This window comes from Pagrus pagrus, assembly GCF_965226575.1.
Source record: "Pagrus pagrus genome assembly, chromosome: 2".
Classification (NCBI taxonomy): Eukaryota; Metazoa; Chordata; class Actinopteri; order Spariformes; family Sparidae; genus Pagrus; species Pagrus pagrus.
The window spans coordinates 23,058,668-23,080,087 of NC_140186.1; the positions used below are offsets into that span (position 1 = coordinate 23,058,668).

A 21,420-nucleotide genomic window follows, 5' to 3' on the forward strand; every position below is an offset into this window, starting at 1 on the left:
GACACCTTCAATAATGACATCTTTGTGTAATTTAAAGGGTAAAAAGAAAAAAAAAAGTCAAGCACAGCATAGAAACAGCAGCTAGTTAGGGAGCCAGTATTGCATTTTTACCAACACGCTCCCCTTTATTTATTTTGTTATACCCCTTTATAAAGCTCTTGACACAAACCAGTCATCTCTGTACAAACACTGCTTTCTAGAAAACACAAAAGGAGTGGCAGTGAACTCAAGAAAATACTGTACAAAACAACATGGAATGACTGACACTGAGAGGTGTGGCACTTTAAGGGGTTAGCTTATGTAAATGTTTATACTGAGACACTTTGGAGAAAGTGATCTACTTCAGTTTCAATCAAAAGTGCAGTTCTGTTTGTTTTTTGTATACCTCACCTCGATTTCAGTTATGTACATTCTTTTAACTGTTCAAAGGGAAAGAAAATGTACCCAACTATTTTGAAAAATATGCAAGTAAAAAAGTAGCTTTATCCTCTTCTTTTCAGGACATCTGGCACATAAAAAGGGCTCCTCAGTAGCTTTCAATTTTGACAACACCACCATCTCCCTCGCTGACAAATCTCTTCCGGCCCCTGACAAGAGACACAACACATCGACAAACTAATTAAAAAACAAACAAACAAACAAAAGGCAAGGAAACACATCGCCCTCAGAGACAAGTGTGAGGTGTGTGAAAATCTATCTGTTGTGTACACTTACCGACAGGGACAAAGGTCTCTTAACTTTACATCAATGATTCCCATACTGAAGCTTTTATCAACAGTCTGCTCTAGGATGAAGTATGCACGAGGGACATCAATGTTGATTTCAGCAATGTCCATATAAACTCTTTCATATCCCTACGAAGGAAAAAAAGAACACTGTATATGAAATGGCATCTTAGAAAGGTTTGCAAACAAATGATGAAAAAATAATGATGTGCAGTGCATAATTCAAACACCAGGTGGCACCATACCCTTTTCATTTGGTCCACAGTGATGACGGAGGAACTGGAGAGCGACTTGAGTAGCTGCAAAACCATTTTGAATGTTTTCTCTCCTTTGGACTCGAGCACCATCACAATCGCCTGAGGACAGAAATATTCACAGCCTTGTATCAATACACAAAACCTTTGGTACCATCGACTAGAAGCAATAAAAACAAGTTATTTTATCTACTTATTTTAGACGAGACCAAGCTGGGACATTCTGCTTCGGACTAAAGCAATGGGTTTACCTCATAGACAAACTCGTGGTGGAAATGTGGAACCTCGAGATCCCTCAGGCATCTCTCAGCCTCCTTGCTGTCTCCAGACAGGATGTACTCCTTCAGCAGCAGGATCATCTGACAGGACAGAGAACAGGAAATTAACATTAATAACCTGTGGTTGATTTTTCTTACAGCCACAGAGAGTTGTTGGGAAAAAAACACGATAGTTATAGGGAATTCTGGGATTTGACAAATCAGAGTAATACACCCAATAATAGGAATTCCCTTATCAAAAAAGCCCAAGTCTGACAGTTACATACAGTTGATACAGCAAAACGATGTTCATGTTGTATCGTTTGTTTTTCGGTTTTTGAGAAGAAGACAGGTGATTTGTTTTCTTAAAAGCAATGACCAACTATGATTTTAGTTTGTGTGTAAGATCGTTGCAGTGAACCGACTTTGCTGTTTTACCTCTTTGATGAGCTGTGTCACAGGTCTCTGGCCCCCGCCTGACCCCCACTGGTTGTCAATGCGTAGGCCACCTAGACTCATCTTCAGCAGCACCGCCGCCCGATCTAGTGCAGCCCTGGAAGATAAAAAAAGAGGTTCTGTTATCTTTACCTTTAATACTACATTTCTACTCCCGTTTACATGCATAGACACAAAACTCAAAGAAAAGTTCAGGTGGCCTGCTCTTTCTTACCTTCCCTCCTAAAGTGACAACTCTCTTTATGCTATATTTAATAATAAGACTATTACAGATATGACAAAACTTTTGTTTGATATTGTTGACTGAATACTCTGATCTTTAGCAGTCGATGTCACTTGTAAACACTTGATATAATCTCTTAAGACTTGAATGATAATATCATCAAACAGGAAGCTGATCTAACAAACAAACATACCTTGCATATTCACAGTCAACTCTGCCTTTGTAGCCCTCGATGTAGCTCTTAGACAATATTTGGTCACTAACAGCACGTGCAATGAACTGGCCCACCAACTGAAAAATACACAAAAGAGGAAAAATCTTAACAACCACAAACAATGTTGAACAGAGCACAGTTTGATGGAACTTTATTCTCAGACCTGTCACTATGATCATAGAGCAGGGAAGTCATCGAGACTGAAGCCAAAAGTTAAGGCCCTCACGTTCATGAGTGACTCAGTCAAAACACAGCACTTTTTGTGCAGGAGAATTGGAGGAATGCTGTAAGGAATGAACTTTTTTTTCAGAAAGCCATTGGCATTTTTAAAGATCAATATTTTTTGCATTTTATTTGCTTTCATGTGGGAATTCTTTTGTTTTTTCTATTTAGAAAAGACAGACCAAATCCATTATAATAAAGCGATGTTAAGGTAGTTGTTTGTTTTATTAAAAAAATCTATTACTATTAGACCCAGCAAAAAAAACAGTATATGGTTATGTTGCATCAGAATACATAAAATTAAATTAACTTAATCCACTCCTTTTAGAAAGTCCGAGTATATTCGTAAGTGAAACAAACAGCAATCAAGTGAACTACCAAAGACCTGCAACAATGCTGTTACACATTCTTTTAGTTTGAAGAACTGGACACCCCACAAAAACACTGACATTACAGATGACTGACAGTGGCCTCAGGGGCACGTGTCTGTGTGCGTCAGTGTGTGTGTGTGTGTGTCTGTGTGTGTTTGTTTACAGTAGTGAGAGCACATGATTTAGAGAAACAAAAAGAGCTTGCATTGCTCTTCTGGCCTCCACAAAGCCTGCGCTCATCACTCATCATTGTTCCTGTTCAGACGAGAGGCAGCTCCGTCTCATCGCACTGTGGCAAAGGCTAGACTGACAGGCACATGAGGAGAAAGAGAGGAGTGTGCAGTCTGTGTGAGTGTCTGTGTGTTTGAGAAAATAAGAAAGAGTGAAAGGCATACAGCGAGACAGTGCAGAGTCATAATGTGCCTTTAAACCCACAGAGAACTGTGAGAGTGGGACAGAAATGACCAGGGAGCCTAAATGAGACAGTGAGAGGAGGGGTGTGGGGGAGGAGACCAATAACCCTTTGAGCGTCCTTCGCTGAGCTTGCATTTTGCCAGCGCAGACAGACAATGGCCAGAGATCTCATGTCTGTGCAGGCTGAAAAGGAAAGAGCTCAAATACACACACGCCACACACCAACTCTCTCACACATCAACATGTCAAACCACACTGTTGTTCCATTGTGCTCCACCACAGACTGAGTAAAAACTCAAACTGAAAGCCTCATTTGTTTACTTCTCATTTAGGCATGAGCCCGTTCTACTGGTTTGTTGAAATGTCCAAGACGGTCACAAAAAGTTAAAACTGCTACAAGAAACTTTTCATTTTTTTGTTGATTCTGGTGGCACTTGTGGACCAAAAATGTATAAGTACCACTGCTATAGGTGTACATCAACCCACGAAGTGTGATGGGCTTTAAAGCCAATTGTACATAGTGGCCAAGCAGCTGTAAAACAGTGGATACATTTTCTGGTGAAATTATTTGTTTCACTGCCAGAATTTGATCCATTTGGAAAGTCTAGAAGAGCCCAACAATTAAACCATTTTATTTCCATTCAAGTTAGCGAAGGGGTTGAACAGAAGTTAGCCAGCTTGGCTGGCAGAAGTCTCTGCTGCAAATCCTCTATAGGCCGAACAATGCAGAAGCTATGTAGAAGATCTGCGTAATATTATATCCCAGGAATCAAACTTCTGTATTTCATCAAGATTCTCCTCAATACATCCATGGTGTTCTAGGAGGCTCACCTGCGGGGCTCCAGGCGTATCCAGGACCAGATCGGGCAGCTCCTGGAGCAGTTTGTCGAAGGAGCTTTCCATGTCGTCACGGGACAGAATGGACCCACACAGGTCAGCCAGCAGCCTGGAGGTGAGCTCCCGCTGGCTGGCTTTGGCCTCCAGGGCCAGCGACACAGCCAACGAGGGAACCTCGCTCTTCATGGGGCCCAGGTTCAGTTCTGCAAGCAGCTCCTGAATGTGAAGAGAGACGTTAACTTGGAACGAGCTTTAAGGTTGTGCTCATTGACAAACAAGTTTACTGACAGGTTGTTTCCTGCACACGTACCGCTACTTCATTTGTGTCTGCATGTTCAAAGTACTCTTGCACTATGGGGATGACAGTCTTCTCAAAGTCCCTCTCATCCAGCGGAGGAACGACAGTCTCATACACACAGTTTTCCTGTGAAACACAATCACATTCCAGGTCTTAGACAATTACACATTACAACCTACACTTGAGGAATATTAACTGCAGGGTTGTGCATTGGATTTCTTTTGATTTTACAAGTGATCATGCTACATGTATAATATCAACACCATGGTCAGTACCTGAGCTTCGTCATAGTTGGGGTCTTTTGCATCTACCTGCTCTGGTTCATAAACTTCACCAGATCGGCCCCACACACCTTTCCCTCCAGCCCCACCTGCAGACAAAGGTCAGTGATGATGTTAGACATGATATCTGATATCATCACAATAGGGGATATGGTAAAAAGCAACGCCATGTGGAGTATCATTTTCAAAAGACTCATTGGTAATCATATATTGGTTACCTGAACCGTGAGAAGTTTTGTAAAAAACAAAAGTGTTCATAATTTAATATAGAAAGAAAGATAAGTAGCAGCTTCTGAGAGCATGAGGATCTCTTAACATGTTTTCCCTGAAATATGATGCCTGAAAAACAACTTCAAACCCTTTTCAAAGCAGAATTAATAAGAAGGTGGAGTGGTACGGGTTACAAAGGATGGTGTCATTTCTTAAATACGGAGACACAGAAACTTAATTGAATTTAATTCAATTTAAAGTGTTTTTGTAACAAGGAATTTAGGGTCTCCCATCATGTCCACTTTAAAAATTGAACTAGTTCCAGACATTTTTCCTGAATTCACTCACTAAGAGCATGACCAGCCCCATGCTGTGAGGCAGTCGGTACCCTTCCAGTTATTTTGTTTTCCTGAGCTCCAAACATAATCTGATATATCCATCTTATTTTCAAATACACATGATATTTTCATCACAGGCTGTGTTGTGTCAAGTCTCACAGATTCATTTTCAAGAAGGAAACAAAACAATCATTTCGGAAAAAAAACATCAACCAGTAGGCCTTTATCTTTACACTGAGTGTGCAGGCAGGGGCTGAACTGACTCAGAACCACACAACAGATTATCACAGGTGACGCTCCACTTACTGTAGGATCTCCGTATCCAACTGAACCCCTCAACCGTTCACTATCTTACGCACTCTTCTCACACAGCACATCTCTCAGTTATAGTTCATAACACAAGTTAGACTTAAGAAGTTCTTGTCCACTGGTCAACAAAGATAATACTACAGTTGTTGTCATAATATTGCTAATGTCGTATGGATCATTATCAGTGTGTATAAACTATAAGCTGTACTAATTCCCAAGATAAATTCTTTAACCCCACGACCAAACATGCTGTGATATAATCCCTCTATTTGGAGAGGTGACGCCTTTGTACATGTTACACAAACAAACATCTGCTGTGTCTGAGGTCAGCACCAACAGATTGCAGACAGTTTAAGAAGCCCAGGACCAAGCAGCTTGTGTCACATGCTTTGAAACCTCCATTAGTCCCACCCAGTATGTGGCATATGACATGCCACTATATTTAGCGCAACCCACATTGGTTGTGCGAACATGTCCCACTTAAGTTAACACTAGTTTGCTCTAACCAGAGATTCTAGGCATCCACTGCATTTGTCTTTTAAAACTGCAATGCATGAACTTTTAATGCAGGAGAGCTCAGAGCTCAAATAACAGGGCTCCAGTGGCGTGGCACTTCTGTTATGTAACCAGAAAAAACGGACAGACAATGTGCCAAGAGAAACTACACTTGCTCCAGTTCCACTGCCCATGAGAAGAGCAAAGTGACTGAACTGTGATGCAGTCTGCTGGGACATTCATGTAGACGTTTTGTGCGTACGTCACTGAATGAGGTTTCGCAGTGAGCAGCACCAGAAGATGTAGATACTTGCTAAATTCTAATCTTCTTATACGTGTGTGATGCGCTGTAGTTACTTATCAAATACAGATAAGGACAAGGAGATGGCAGGGCAGAGAAGCTATCTTTGGTTTGATATATAAATTGGATAAGGAACCATTATGCAACAATATCATACACAATCAGTCGGTATATATCTGTACTTGTCACTGTGCCCTGAGCACAAGACCGTCTCACTTCAGTGATACAAAAACAAATCAAACTCAAACACAGGACAAACAAATGCTGCGTTGACTGTATTAACTTAACATCAAGTTCCCTCAAAACAACAGCAAGCAGCCTCTGTAGACACTAATGACGGTCCAAAGGGTGAAATATGCTCGCCCCATCCATGCATTAACAGAATATCACAAACAAAAGCAACTTCTGGTACTCTACACAAAAATGTTGCCAAGATTACCGTTTAACCTCAAATGGAAATGTACAGAAAAGCTTGGCTGACCAGATGGCAGGACAAAAAAGGGTGCTTGTAAATGGACGTGACCTGCTCCAGATCACGCAGCCATTTGTGTACATGTCAATTGGTTTATGGCTCCTGAAAGGAAAGCCACCAGGTGATGATAGCAGCAGGTCACACACTGATGAAGGCTTTCCCTTTGAAGCTCTGAAACAGCAGGGGCTCTTTGATTTGACTTTTATTCACTTGTGCTAACGACAGGCAAATGGTTATCCTGTGAAACTGAGACATTTGGTATCACACTGTGCAACAACATAACATTATCATACCACCATCTTATGGTTAATTTATGAAATGTTTCATCCTACCTTTCTTTGGCAGACCTCTCCCCTTGCCCAATCGAGACTTTCTGTCCAGCAGCTTGCTCTTGGGGCTGGTGGGTGCCACCGTGGTTCCTCTGACTGCATCCCCGTTATCACTGAGAGAGTCTCCCCTGCCGGAGTCCCTGGAGGAGTTCTTTCTCAGCCTCCGCTTGGCCTTCGCCTTGAGACGCGCTTCATGGATACTGTTGCTGGACGAGGACACCCAGTTGCCATTGATCTCATTGTTGATGTTTTTGTTGGCGATAACTGATCCACCATTGTCTTCATCTCCAGATGCAAAGGAGTCACTCAGGTCCTCAGCCTCTGTAGCATGACAAGGGAAAAATAGGGGAGAGTTTAGGAGTAAGAAGCTATTGTGTGCAAGACAGATCAGAGAGACTACAGCTGATACACACATTTTTATTTGTTTATGTGCAAATACAATAAACTTGGGGAAAGATGTTTTTGTCAGATTATATTACTATTGTCAATATCTATTCAGCCTCAACATGTAGGATGAGAAGCAGAGTGAAATCAATGGCAAATTCAACAACCCCAAATACTGCAGGCAGTGCAAGAAATAAGCAATCAACCACTTCCGCATGAAAAAGTCCCAGTGCCCCAAATCAGATACAGCTGATGAAGCATTACACCGCTGTGACTGGCTCACACTTACCGACGGGGTTTGCGTTCAGCCAGGCCTCGCAGTCAGTTGCCATGTTTTGCAATAGAGAAGAGATTTTGCAGCGTGCAAAAAACAATAATTTCCAAATGATACCTGCAATGTTGAAAAGGAAACAGAAATGTAATACGCAGACGTGCTTTAATAACATGCCCGGACATGCTGCACAGCCACAGCCTCCCCTCCCCCCCATTCATTCAAAGTCACTCTGTTGGTAAACAATGGCTAACGTTGCGTTAGCTTGAATGTTCACTGTCAAAGGAAATAGCTGCGTCAAAAGACCAAACTCCAGAGCCGCTAACTGCACAGTTAACACAACTACCACTACATACATATTATCAAAACCTGCAGTTTACAGCTCGTTAGAGATTATTATACATCGCTCATTCGCCGTTTATCTGTTATTAAAGACCAAAAGTCAGTAAAAGATTTAATCTAAACTGCAGTCCGCTCGCACGGTGAATATCTTTAAGCTACTTCGACAAAAATCATTAAATCCTGAACACTGGCATGGAAAATATGCATTTCTATCGCTCTGGCGACTAAATAACTCACAGTGAAATCACTGACCGTCTGTTGTGTCCGAGCTTCAAACTCTGACACGGACCCTGTTGTTTTTATTTTATCTACCCAGCAACTCAGGCGCGTAGGTGTATGTTTTCCTCGTGTGATTGGCTGGGGGTGTGTGGGCTTTTAAAAACAAAGGGCCAATGAGAACGCAACACGGGATTTTCTTCTCGCATGTTCTGTGTGGTCTGTGCGGCTGAGAGGGTGCTGCCCCCTACCGGTGGTGCGGAGAACTGCACCCTCTGGCCTGCTCAGCCTGCAGCCTGTGGAGGACTGCAACTACTCAACTAAATAAACAAATGGCTCTTTACATGCACCAAGTTATCTGTTTTAATTTGCACCTGTATGTATTTACCTTTGTATTAATTCACCTATTTATTTTCTTCCCAATTAATTAATTAATTAATTGCTTGATTGATTCTGGGTTTAATTTCCTGGATTATTTTTATGTGGCCTTTTGGGCCAAAGGGGAATTTTTCGTTTTAATACTGAAATTGGCCACTTGGCAAAAAATTGGAGGCAAAGGCTGAGCAACACCCTGGTGTCCAGGTCCATAATACATTCATGATAAAGACATGTAAAAACAAAATACAGAAAAAAGTTGGTGGGATTAAATAGGGGGGAAATGCAAAGGGAAAATTATAAAGATATACAAAAAAGAAATGTGTTAAATAAAATTGAAAACTAAATATCAGAATTAATGCAAAGGTAAATAATATAGAAGCCAAGTAAAACAGAAATATCAATTTATGTCACATTTCATAGATTTATTAATGTCTACATTATTTTGAATATTATTTTGGTGCATCTAATGGCGTGATAATTCATTTATTGACTCATTTACTTATTTCTCTGTTTATTTTTGATCCTGGCAGTTTCAGCCCTTGATATCAGCTACAACATTCTGGTTAATTCATGATGATGGTGATGATGATATTGATTAAAATGACTGAACAAAACAGGAACAGGAAGTTCACTTAATATTACGTTGTACGAACCTCCTATGTGACTAAGCTTACAACATATATGACAGTGAAATATTTATCTTTATTTATTTATTATTATTATTAGCATTTATTTTTATTAAAAATAGGCCAACAATTTGGGACAGGATAAATGTTATTTTTCCAAACCGAGTTTAACAAATATATTTATCTGATTAACTTTTTGCACCCGGGTGTTTTTTTGCCTCATCACTTGGGGGAGCTCTTCTACAACTCATGCACTCAAGTCATGGTCATGGTGCAGAAAAGCGATGGATGGATGGTGTACTGTACCCTGTCCGTGGGTGGTGTTCATGACTGTATTACATTACACCACACAGAATATGCAATATGTTAGACATGATACTCTTTTGAAAAACAAAGTACCCTTTGAAACAAGTTTAAAACGTTTATTCAAGTTTTGCTGCATCAAAAAACTTATGAAAATAAAATAAAACAACTATTGTTGAAGTCACAGTATTCACAGTATACAAAAACAAGTTCTGGCTTGATAATCCTTTTGAACAAGTCACTGTAACATGAAACATTGCATGTTAAGTTAAACATGTGGTCCGGTTTAAGGTCTTCAATATTTAAGGCATCGCATATGTTGGTAAATATGACTGTGATCGTCTTATGAATTAAATCCAACATGAAACTACAAACATCTTTTGCATAGTTGCATCATTATTAATCCAAATGATTTACATTTTAACCTGACAGAAAAATACTGTAGTGCACCGGCACAAGATTAAAGAAAAACAGCAAGAGCCTTTAAAGCCCCAAGTATAAATAAAAATGTAAATGTTGTGTTCTGAGCTAAACATTAAAATCTGTTCAACAAATACAACAAACCTGAGAATCAGCCTCAGTTCTTTAACTGAGTAAAAACATTCCTTGGCACATATTTCAAGTCATTTTGTAGCTTTAAATGTATTATTGTATTGTTGTTAAAATTGATTTAAACTCAGCTAATGGACTGACATAAGCCCATACTGATAACGTTTGCCTTCTCGGTACTTAGAAATAATTGTAAATACATTCCCATTCCAAAAACATAAACAAGTACATGTAATCACACACAATCCAATGAACTAAATTGTAAGAAAATTTAAAAACCAAATAATAAAATTAAATATTGTAGCTTCACTATACATAATGCTTCAGGTCTGTACAAGAGCATCTACGGCTAAGGTTGTCTGTTCAAGACATCCAAGCATCCCTTCTCCCAAAATATCAAAACCAGCACAATTGCTTACATTCTCTAGCTTCCATGTGTCACATATCCATGCTGTGGTTGTCCATAGCCTTGCACCAACATCACACATACATGACTCTCTCCTCTGCTGTTCGCTGAACAACACGTGACAGGTCAAGCGGCTGTCACTGTGCAGCTGAAGGTTCAGCAAGTGCACCCGACAGACTCTCCTCTGCCAGCTGGGACAGGTACTTCTGTGGACAAATGGAAGAAAGGAATAAGAAAAAATGTACAATCGCAAAAAATTTAGTTATATATATAATTGTATGTGAATTATTATTTGACTACAAAGTAATATTTTTTTCTCCAAATTATAACTAAACCAAGACCTCTATAACAATGTCATCATCACATCCACCTCAAGACTATTAAAGGATTTCCTACAAAGGCGATTATAATGTGACACATTATAATTAACAAATTATTTAATAATTAATTAATATCAGCAGCTAAGAACTACCAGCTTCAGTCGGAAAAATATCAGCATTAAGACCAAAGAGTCATGTTGGTGAAACCGTATCCCTTTAGTTGACTCAAATACTGTGTATGAGAATGGAAGCCTCGCACAGTCGGAGTTTGTCTTTCTTTCTTCCACATCTTTTTATTTAGTACAGCGGTTGCCACACTGAAACTAAACTGACATTATTTAAAACCTGAAAGATATCTGTAAATTCATATATTCTGGTCTTATCTTAAAATGCAGAAACAAATTCAGAACAACAAACTTTATTATGTGTTGAAGTTAGACTATATAGATGAAAGTAGAGTTAAACATAAATCTGCGGTCAAAAAAGAATAAAAACTAATAAAAAAATATTAAACACACACACACCCACACCCACACCCACACACACACATGCACAGCTTTGACGGACAGCACAACTGTTTAAAACAGGTTTTTTTCTTCCTGGAATGTAATCCATGTCAGGGAATTGCTGCTCCTCCGCCTTGCCTCAGCTGTGCTGTCGGGGACGGGGAGAAATGCAAGACGGCTTGGCACTGAATGGTCAATAATGAGAAACCTAATACAGTCGCAAGTTTATATGCAAAGTCTATGTTCGTGCGTGTATGTGTGCTAGAGTGTGTCAGTATACATTTTTGCTTTTGTCTGAGTTTGTTTTGGCCCATCTGATCGAATTCCTGTGTTTTTGATTGATCTGTTGATTATTTTCAATTAACTGTTCAGTCTATTGGGGCCCAAATGTTTTTTCTTGGGGGGGGGGGCAGATCTGAAAGGTGATGGTGGGCGAAACAAAGCAAACAACTACTGTATAATATTATCCACAAAACTCGGATCCCGAGTTTCCTTAATTGACCGACTTCCTGGGCGTGTCACTTGAATCTTGAAAAGGAATTAACGATTAGGGATCCTAGATATTTAAAGAGCATTTTTACCTAAAAATAATAATAAAACAGCATAAACAGCAATTTATATTTTAGCTTTTTGAAATAAATTTCTAATTTTCCTCTAGAAGGCCAACCCTGTCCCCACTACAGGCAGCTTAGGTTATAAAAAACCTATAAAATGTCATTTAAATTCATTAAGATCATATAGGTGTGAGAAAACGAAAACAGTGAATTTTTGGTGTATTCCTTCAAACGATCAAAAAGTTAATCAATTATTAAAATTAATATTAATAATATAGATTTTCAGCCGACTGTCAAATGTTTAACTAATTGTTTTCGCACTATTAGGCAAACTTCCAAATTACAGTTTAGCAGGAAAAGGATTTAGGTACAAAATATAAAACAACTCAGCAACCAAAATACACCAGGAGCATATTGGAATGTTTGCTTTGTGAATAAAATAGTCAGTTTAATGTTTGTACGCTAAAATGACCCTCATGTCGCTAACAGAGAGGTCGTAAAGTTTCACTGCATTTTGTGGTTCTGTTCAGAAAAAAAATGTAATCCCCCATATAAGACGAACATCAGAAGAAAGGCAAAGAAATAACATAACATGTATGATCTCTCTGAGTGTGAGGACATTCAAACCAGCAACAGGTGGTGTATAAAATGTTTCTACCAGACCACACTGACTCTGGACCACACCAGCAGTATCAAAGCAAATGCACAGGCAGACATGTTGTACATGTACGTACAGTACACATTGGCCTTAGTGGGGGTTAGCATGCTCATATAATTCAGGAATTTAGGGAGGGAAGAATAAATAAAATGAGGAAATGTATAATTCCATTTTCTCATTTTAATTCTTCTTGCCATGATCAACATCACCTGAAAACCGTGTGTGTTGCAGTGCAGTGTGTACCTGTAGGTTCCTGTAGTGGACAGTGCTGCGGCAGTGAGAGGTCTTTGCAGTGTCCTCGCTGGTGTAGAACAGTCCGCACAGTTTACAGAAGAAGCCGGTCCGTGGTACGATGAACTCAACTCCTATCAGACAGTGAACATAATAATTAGAACTCAGCCCCAAAAATCAGCATCCGACAGATGAAGGTTCTCAGAAAGGATTTTTACAGTGATAGTAAAAAGCGAAAAAGACGCATTTGTAAATTAATCCAAATTTTGAAAGTAAAAATATTTATTTAATAAATTAATTTATGTAATGTATATGTTTGTTTTACCACTTATTTACATTTTTGTCAGTCTCAGTATTTTCTTTCAACAATGACACAAACTAAACAAAGCCTCTATCAATGACGAGTACTGTAACCTCTACAGGTGCACCCCACACTGCACCACTCTCTTCAGGGCCACTTTGATTGATTCTAGTCAACAAAAAGTGTTTTAAATGAAAGAAAAATCTATCAGAATGAGAAAAGGGACAACATAAATCACTGAAAAAGATTCAACCAAATTAAAACTATTTTCTTTACTTTTTTTTTTACTTTAGCGTTTTATGTCACTAAGTTATGAAATACAACTAAAATGGAATTTTATAGTCCTAAAAAACATTTAGAAATGCTGAACACATGAAATGAAATGTATCTCCACATGAAAAGTGTAAAAAAAATCACCACTTTTTTATTTTCTTCTATGTATAATGAATAAAAGAGGATGGGACACTGTTCTCCTACTTAATGGCTTATGCTGGTAACATGAATACCCTCTCTCTCTCTCACACACACACACACACACACACAAAACATTTTAGGTAGTGTATCTACAGACCAAGAGAGTCCACTAAGTGTGCACACTGTGTGCATTTTAGTACAACTACACTTTTACACAACTGATTACACAAAATTAGAGAGTAAAAACAAGTATGTGTGAACAACAACATGTTATTCTAGTTCAGGTGAGTACAAAGGTACATTTCAACATCAGGCGTAAAAAAAATTAACTAAATGGCAACAACAACAACCAGATGACTCATCAACCTTATATTAGTCTTAGCCTCTGGATATAGTTTCTTCTGGACACACACACATTTTGCTGGGCATCATACAACAGAAATAGCCACGCTCTCGTGTCTGCACTGTGGTCCAATGTTGTTACACTGCACCACGGCTTATGTCAGTCTCCATGCAGCAGGTCCAGCACCGGCCATGTGCTCAGCGGTGTCATTCTAGCCCTAATGACAATATAAATACTCATCTCCCTGGGGAACATTTCACAACCTGCTCATCGAAATAGGTCAGCAAGTGGCGAAGCAATTCCAGTCAATTAGAGTGTTAATGCAACAGGTTGTCAGTGCACTTATTAATGGTGTGCATGACAACACTTTATCTTTAGGACTAAGACCGCAGGCTCAAGACTCCATGAACCTGTATCTGTGTCGACGATTAAATATAGACCAGTTGAAGGACTCTTGGACTGGTTTTAATCCAGCCAGAGAAATCTGATCGTTTCATTATTAGTTTTAATCATTATTGTTGCGGTTGAATGTTTACTACATAACCTGAAATTTGCTGTCAAAATGAGAACTATACAAACTATATTTGAGATCCTAAACTTTGATTTATTCTCAGTGCATTTCACAACATTTCAAGTTAGTCATGGTGATAATAAAACTTGAAATGCTTACCCAAAGGAATGCTGTGTTCACTGACAGCTTTGTCTTGCTCAGGAGATGGCGAGGGGGCCTCAATCTCTGTAAAAGATGTAGAAATTATGAGAAAGGCAGGATAAACAAAACCTTGCCACATATGCCTTCATTCTCACAAGATACAATCTAAACTTCAGCTGAAGCTTATATGAGGCTTCAACAGTCTGAATAAGTCAAAGTAAGTTAATCTTCCACAGTTTTTTGTTAAAAAATTCCCCCTTTTTTTTCTTACTATCCCTCCACCGCAGCTCAACAAAGAAAACACAGAGGGACTCTGGTGTTATAAAAACTGTACATTTGAAATGAATCAACTTCCTCTTTGAACTTCAGAATGCATTTTTGGTAGAAACATTAATAATTGAATTAATAGATGAACAAAATAGTTGCACATTTTTTGACAATTGACTAATTGAATAATAGCCTAATATATCCTATTGGATTAGACTGTCAGGATGCTTAAAGTCATGTAATATAATGTATGGCAAACATTTGACTTCTCTGTTGAAATGCACCTTTTTTAAGACTGTCATCCTTGTGCTGAACCCCATTATTGACCGTTTCTGTGACCTGTCCCACTTCCACGGTTTTGCTGTCCTTTGATGCACAAATGTGATTTTCCATTGACTCCTCCGATGGCCCACTTTTGGTTGCATTTTCCTCTAAACATGTCTCCTCCAGCGCAGCCTTGAACTCCTCACTGGGGAAATCATTAAGGTTAGGTAATGGTAGCGCAGGAGCCACTGGACACTGGGGCGATTGGAGTTTCTGGTCTTCAGGACTCATTGTAGTCAGAACATTCTCTGGTTTCACAGTTGCAGATGTTTCTGCCTGGTGTCCAACATCCTCACAGAACTTGTCCTGGTTAGACTTCTCGTTAGATGTCTCCTGCACCTCCAAGGAGGAGGAGGAAGCTGGTAATATATGCTCCTCTACAACTTCTTCTTCTGCAGACTCTTTGGGGCAAGACACATACTTTTCCAGCTCAGGAAGATCTGGCTCAATAATGGAATCATCCTCTCCACCCACTTCATCAACAGTGACCAGTTCCTCCATGTTCTTAGGATACCAACACTCTCCATCAGTGTCATCTCCACTTTCCCACTCCTTCACCTACACAAATGGATCAAGAAAAGAATTATAAATACTCTTTTCCAAATACAGTAGCAGTATCCTGCAACTTTACAGTTGTATGTATAATAAAGATCAAAATGCTCACTTACAGTGTCTCTATCTTGACTACATTCTGTCGCCTCTTTTGGCTTGTTGCTTCGATGAGGTGACACAGACTTTTCTTTTGACTGGCGATCCTGGGAAAAGAAATTACTTAGCAGCTGCAAGGATATGCTATGTCAAGCAGGTATAGAAGAATAATGCACATTTACATGAGTTACTCACAGAGTTTTTAGCAGCATTTTCCCCGTCATGTTTTTCTGCAGTGGTGTGCCTCCTGCTTGTCTTCCTGCTCCTGTCCCTGCCTGGTGACGCCTGTCTCTTGTCTTCCAGGGTTCTGCGCAGTGGCTCCTCAGTCACCTCAAACTCTGAATGCCTTGATCTACTGTGGTAGTCACCACCATCCCTTCTCTTTGACTTTGCATCGTGCCTTTGGTATGGAGGTCTGGGCGGCTTGTCAGACTTGTACATTTGTTCCTTCATGTAGAAGTCGTCCTCCATGTTTCTGTAAGAGTTGAAGGACATGCCTTGAGGGCTGCCTCGTGGGTGCCAGTCTCTGTTGGCCCTCATCCCTTCACCACCTCCACCTCCTCCACCTCCTCCTCCTCGTTCATCTGCAGATCTTGAGCTGACATGATCCAAGGGTTTCTGGTAAGCCTTCCGACGGTCGGCTGCCCGTCCATTAGGCCGATCGTCATCCACGCTGCCCCCGTTTCTCCATGGGTCATCCCTCTCCCTTTCGTCTTCACCCCTTCTTATGTGTGTTGACCAATCCCAAGAGCCTCTGCGGGGGCCCATGCCATTGCTGCCTCTCTCCGGACCTCTGCACGGTGCCCCCTGGGGGCTGTGGGCTGAGCTGCATGATGTAAAACTGGGGCTGTGGGAATGAGGACTCAGAGAGCGGCTGATAGGGCTGCGGGAGCGTGCTCTCTCTGGCATGTAGCTGGAGGGATATGATAGGTAGATTAGATGGAAACATTTTCTAAAGCACAAACTTCTATCCGAAATCTAACACTGATTCAACTTAAATGTATTACAAGAAACTTTTAACTAGTTATGAAACAGTCTCAATTTAATACTGATGCCTCGTTATGACCTATAAAGGTAAATTAGACCATCAGTGAGAAGATTGGTTCTTTCTGTGTAATAATTATAGTTATTCTTAATGGCTGTCAGTGGGTCTGAGTCCGACTTATCATGGTTAGATGAGATAAGACTCTTTTATGGCAGATTGCTGAGGATGAATTGAGGGGTCTGTAGTCTGGCGGTACAGCACGGCATTAAGTTAAAGTTTATATGTTTCACCATCGTCCTATTACAGTTATTAATCTTACATAGTCACAAATAGACACATTAATAAAAAAAAGAAAAACATTCTTTCAACTTTCTTTCAAAGCAAATGCACACGCCAGCCAGATCACACAGACGCATTTGAGACTAGAGGGAGAATGAAGAGTTTCTTTACTGTTCAAGTTCTTGCATCTCATCCCGCTCCCGCTGACAGCTGATATCCTGGATGATTGACTGAACATCTTTACCTGGTTTCTACACAGAAAAAGAAATTCAAGTTAAGTAATTGGCTATTATGGCCTATAACCTGCTGTTTACTTTGATCTTAGTCATACCTTGAGCTGAAGCTCCTTGTACCTCTTAGACATTCGTATGAGAAGCTTCTGATTGTTAATCATAGCTGGAGTGAGTTGGTAGTATTGAACCATGGCCTGAGCTGCTTCAACATACGCCATCTCCAGAAATGCCTGATGGGAGAACACAAAGTTGCTGTAAACAATAATCCCCCTCTGACAGTTATATGGTCTTCCTTGCAGGACATCTGCACAAACATATTTCACATCTCATATGTCAGACTGGGATGCAGGCAAATCTTTGAAAATCATCATTACGAGTTATCACATTTCATGACCATAATAAATCGCAAGAACCATCGCTTTAGTCCCTGCAACCAATCCCATGATTTTGGTAGGAATGCTTTAAATTTGATAGGGGTGATCTTCATGTTGCAGCTGAGTTCTGATAACTGAAACCTGGGAGCCTGAGTGAGCTGTCATGTACTAGTAGTTAAACAGCCAGTAAGTTATGACAAAGTACATAATATCACATAACAGCTGCAGCACAGAAAAGCTGTTGATAATCATAAAAATGCACATAGATTATTTGGTGATTTGCTTTTTGGCAAATTTCTTTCAAGCTAAATATTCACATGATCATCAGGAGCTCATCAGAACAGAGGTCTCTGCAAACACACACACACAGAGCAAGACTTTTAGTTTGAACCAATTAACGGCCATAGACCTACTGTAGGTCTGACAAGCAGCTGTTACCCCGGACACTTATGGTGTTTATTTTCAAGTTGGTTAACTTTAAAATAAATAAATGTTGTACTTTTACTTTACTCCATCTACTTGATAACTTTAGTTACTAGTTAATTTGCAGATTTGCATGCTGCATCAGTGCCAAAGTAGCACATCCTTAATTTAATTATTTTATCAGTAATGGTATGAGAAAACACTGATTCCTATTATCTCATGCAATAATGAGTCAACCGACAGTAAACTGTATATACACACATGTAAATATATGTATAATTTATGTTTACTTTTGATACTTAAGCACATGTATGGCCAGATAATTATTTTCACTTAAAAAGACTCGAGTACTATTTGTTTGAATAACTTTCACTTTTATAAGTTAGAAATATTTCAACACAATATTTTACTTTTACTCAAGTATGACTTTTGGTGACATGATATCCAAGAAAGTACATTAGAAAATGAAAATATTGAGCGATAAACTTGAGTCACAAATAATCTATAAATAATAATGTCCTGTTACCTGATGGGTTGAGCGCATGAGGATGTAGTTGGTAACTTTGCCAAATGGTAGTCCCAGGTTGATGACATCATTCTCTGTGCAGCTGCCTTCAGGAAGGTTGCAGATGTGAATGACTCGCCCTACAGTTGCCTTTCTCGGTGGAAATGTCTGCAGATAACAAAAAATACAAACTTAGAGCAACTGCGAGTATTGTTTAAAATTCTGCATGGATCAGTGTCTTCAATGTATTGAATATCTTTTTTGAATTTGAATTGAGTCCAGCCTTTCCACTAAATCAAGAAACTTTATCCTCCTCACAGTAAAATGACATTAACAACATTACCAGTATTTACTGGGCTAGTCATCTGGTTTTATATCTTTCTTAACTGTAGTGGCAAAACCTGCCAACCCTATAACGAGGACAGGACTTTTAAACCCAGCTGTCATTGGTCAGCGACTCGTCAGATTTGTAAGCTAACTTCTCCAACCACACTGACTCCTTGTCTATTTGTAAATGGGTGACATACTAGATAAAGTGTGTGTGTGATCTTTGAACAATATGTGAGACTAGTCTGTCTAACATCAGTGAAACACTATCACACAGGATGTCATGTCATTTTCCCTCCTTGATACAGCCCACCTCATTGCATCTATTAATAGTTCCTTGGCAGTAGTGCAGCAGTGATAATGAAAGTTTTCTTGTTTGGATTTACAGACTTGTCAGCTGACTGTCCCCAGACATTTCACACATTTGACACAAATCCCTGTAGGCTGCCAGGCTGTCCCTTTGTCTACCCCCCTTTTCATCTGAAGAAAAGTGGGTAGATGACCGGTTTATTATACTTTTCTTCATGGAGACACACAGTGGGCTGCATAGAGACAATACAGACAAGATGTTGGTAATTTAATCTGTTTTGGTTCTACACATTTTATTATTACTATTTCTGAATCTATTGATTTATTATGATTATCATTGTTTACTTTTATAGCTTCATTTGTAAGGCAGATGAAGATTTTTTTCTTTAATTTGTTTCTCTGTCAGATTTCTTATTATTAATCCATTCTTTTTTTTTCAGCCTCTATCTATAAGATAACCTTAAGAAGTATATAACTTCCCCATAGAAGGGGCTCTGTATGTTGTTCAGGTTAATTGTTCTGCTGAACAGTTTACCTTCTGCATATTGCAACTTTAAAAACACAAAGGCAAGAACCCCTTTCAAGTTTAATGTGTTTATCTTTATTCATCACCAAACCAGCCAGTGGACATACCGCTTGACACCTCTTTTAATATCACTGCGGTAGTAAATTCAGCTTGTCATATCAGGGAGTCTTATTTCTGCAACTATTGTGCTGCAGCTGCAGTTTTTACAGTGCCCCTCCTCCTCTTCCTGCTTCTCTGGCTGATAGACATGACAGACAGTTCCATGTGTGGGATAGACTGGGATCCTTATTCCAACTCGGACCAGCAGCCAGGGTCTCTGTTTTTACAGGGAATTTGTTCAGGGAAAACCCAATCCTAACAGACACTTCACACCGGGTCCAATAGCCAGCAAGTGTAGCATGAATAAAGGCGTGGAGGAAACTTTTACAGTCTCAAAGTCACTTTACTATGCATGTTGAAACATAATCAGAGGCAAGTGTATCAGTAGTCAAAACATACATGAAGGCCTAATCCGAAATAATCCATAAATAACAAGTGGCTGTGTCTCACAAAAACCTGACTGATAACAATACAGATAAAGTAGTTCTTCAACTGAAGACTCATACTTTCCTTTAAAACAGCAATTTTGGATAATGATACAACTCTTTTACACATCAGACTTTATCTATTCACAAATGGCAGAAAGGCCATATTACTGTTCATACAACCACAATCAAAAGATGATCTGGATGACTAATAACTGAATTTCTATGACACAACTTAATGATTTCTGGCCAGCAAGCTGACATCAACAGCTTCAGATATGAGTGATAATTCTATTAACAGCTCCATGAAGTGCCAGTGCCACAGCCACAGCATCAGAATACATAAAGGTCAATGCAGGTTGGCTCAATAAACACATCCAAGAATAGACGGGAGTTTATGTCCTTGGGATATTAAGAGAGAACAAGAGTCTTGCTCACTGCACTCACTAATGTCTGACCTGTAAAATGTCGTCTGTGTCTGACTGGCCAGACAGTTTGACCACAGCATTGATATCACTGTCAAGGTTGGCTGAGGATTTAAACAGTAGCAATTTCTGTTGACCGCAAACCAGAGGCGCAGAGTGTTGTCATGTCATTGCATACTCACAAGGAGGACCTACACTGCCAGGGCCTCCTTAAGTGATTGCTTTTGCAAATGGGACTTTCAATTGATAGACCAACAAAAACAAAACTTCCAGATGAAGTTACATTTTCAGTTACAACTGTATCTTAGCCTAACAATGCCACTGTTTAAGGAGGTTTTGAGTCACTTGCACAAAAGGTTAGGCACTAACATTCGCTACAGCTTGATTCTAATAATTAATTTAAAAACACAACTACATAAAGAAATACATGAGAGGGAATACTTTGTCATTCTGAAGCTACTTTGCCTTGGACTGCACCAAAAAATGGTAAAGAAAAATTAAATTGAGCTGGTAATTAGCTATGATGGTACCTTGTGTAACTAAACCCCTTTGAGTTGAAGTTAATCCTAAACTAAACAATTATTAAAAACACTGAATTTTCCCCATATTTACTCATAAATCACTGATCAAACAATTTGCACCCTTCACTACATTCAACAGAGGTACTGGTTTCACCTGCCACAGTGTGTTCAGCGTTATGTTCTGTTGCTGAAAACTTCACACTCTCAACACTATGACCTACCAAGTTAGGGCAGAATGGTGTAAAAGATAACAACCATTTCACACGGCGATCTGCTGTTTCTCATTGACA

At 39.5% G+C, this 21,420-nt stretch overlaps 2 protein-coding genes across 7 annotated transcripts in view; both read right to left on the bottom strand.

Annotated features, from left to right (window-relative positions):
* Positions 1-73: 73 nt before the first annotated feature.
* Positions 74-8,347, bottom strand: pdcd4b (programmed cell death 4b). Of its 2 annotated transcripts, none has more exons than XM_084375191.1 (12): positions 8,256-8,347; positions 7,680-7,781; positions 7,010-7,327; positions 4,547-4,641; positions 4,284-4,397; positions 3,968-4,189; positions 2,109-2,206; positions 1,675-1,789; positions 1,231-1,338; positions 971-1,081; positions 715-854; positions 74-587 (listed from the first exon to the last, which is right to left on the bottom strand). In XM_084375191.1, exons 2-12 carry the CDS (start codon positions 7,720-7,722, stop codon positions 527-529), a joined length of 1,425 nt encoding a protein of 474 aa, XP_084231317.1. In that variant the 5' UTR covers positions 7,723-7,781; positions 8,256-8,347; the 3' UTR covers positions 74-526. The 2 variants fall into 2 exon arrangements, with proteins under 2 accessions (XP_084231317.1, XP_084231318.1); XM_084375192.1 differs by having other exon boundaries at positions 8,241-8,339.
* A 1,284-nt stretch (positions 8,348-9,631) lies between these two features.
* rbm20 (RNA binding motif protein 20) overlaps positions 9,632-21,420 on the bottom strand; it is a 52,720-nt gene continuing 40,931 nt past the window's right edge. For all 5 annotated transcript variants that reach the window (XM_084377732.1, XM_084377731.1, XM_084377730.1 and 2 more), the window contains 9 exons: positions 18,520-18,666; positions 17,295-17,426; positions 17,135-17,214; positions 15,895-16,612; positions 15,720-15,806; positions 15,012-15,609; positions 14,479-14,544; positions 12,763-12,884; positions 9,632-10,687 (listed from right to left, as the gene is read on the bottom strand). In XM_084377732.1, the coding sequence (XP_084233858.1) occupies positions 10,619-10,687; positions 12,763-12,884; positions 14,479-14,544; positions 15,012-15,609; positions 15,720-15,806; positions 15,895-16,612; positions 17,135-17,214; positions 17,295-17,426; positions 18,520-18,666 (2,019 nt within the window). In that variant the 3' untranslated portion in view covers positions 9,632-10,618. The remainder of the gene's footprint in view (positions 10,688-12,762; positions 12,885-14,478; positions 14,545-15,011; positions 15,610-15,719; positions 15,807-15,894; positions 16,613-17,134; positions 17,215-17,294; positions 17,427-18,519; positions 18,667-21,420) is intronic.

What these genes read in the sequence shown, in the direction of transcription:
- pdcd4b (XM_084375191.1), bottom strand. Translation starts at nt 7,722, where the DNA reads ATGGCAACTGACTGCGAGGCCTGGCTGAACGCAAACCCCGTCG. An exon ending in GCTGAACGCAAACCCCGTCG is followed by an intron (nt 7,328 to 7,679) that starts GTAAGTGTGAGC and finishes GTCATGCTACAG; the next exon opens with AGGCTGAGGACCTGAGTGAC. An exon ending in AGAGACCTTTGTCCCTGTCG is followed by an intron (nt 588 to 714) that starts GTAAGTGTACAC and finishes GTCTCTTGTCAG; the next exon opens with GGGCCGGAAGAGATTTGTCA.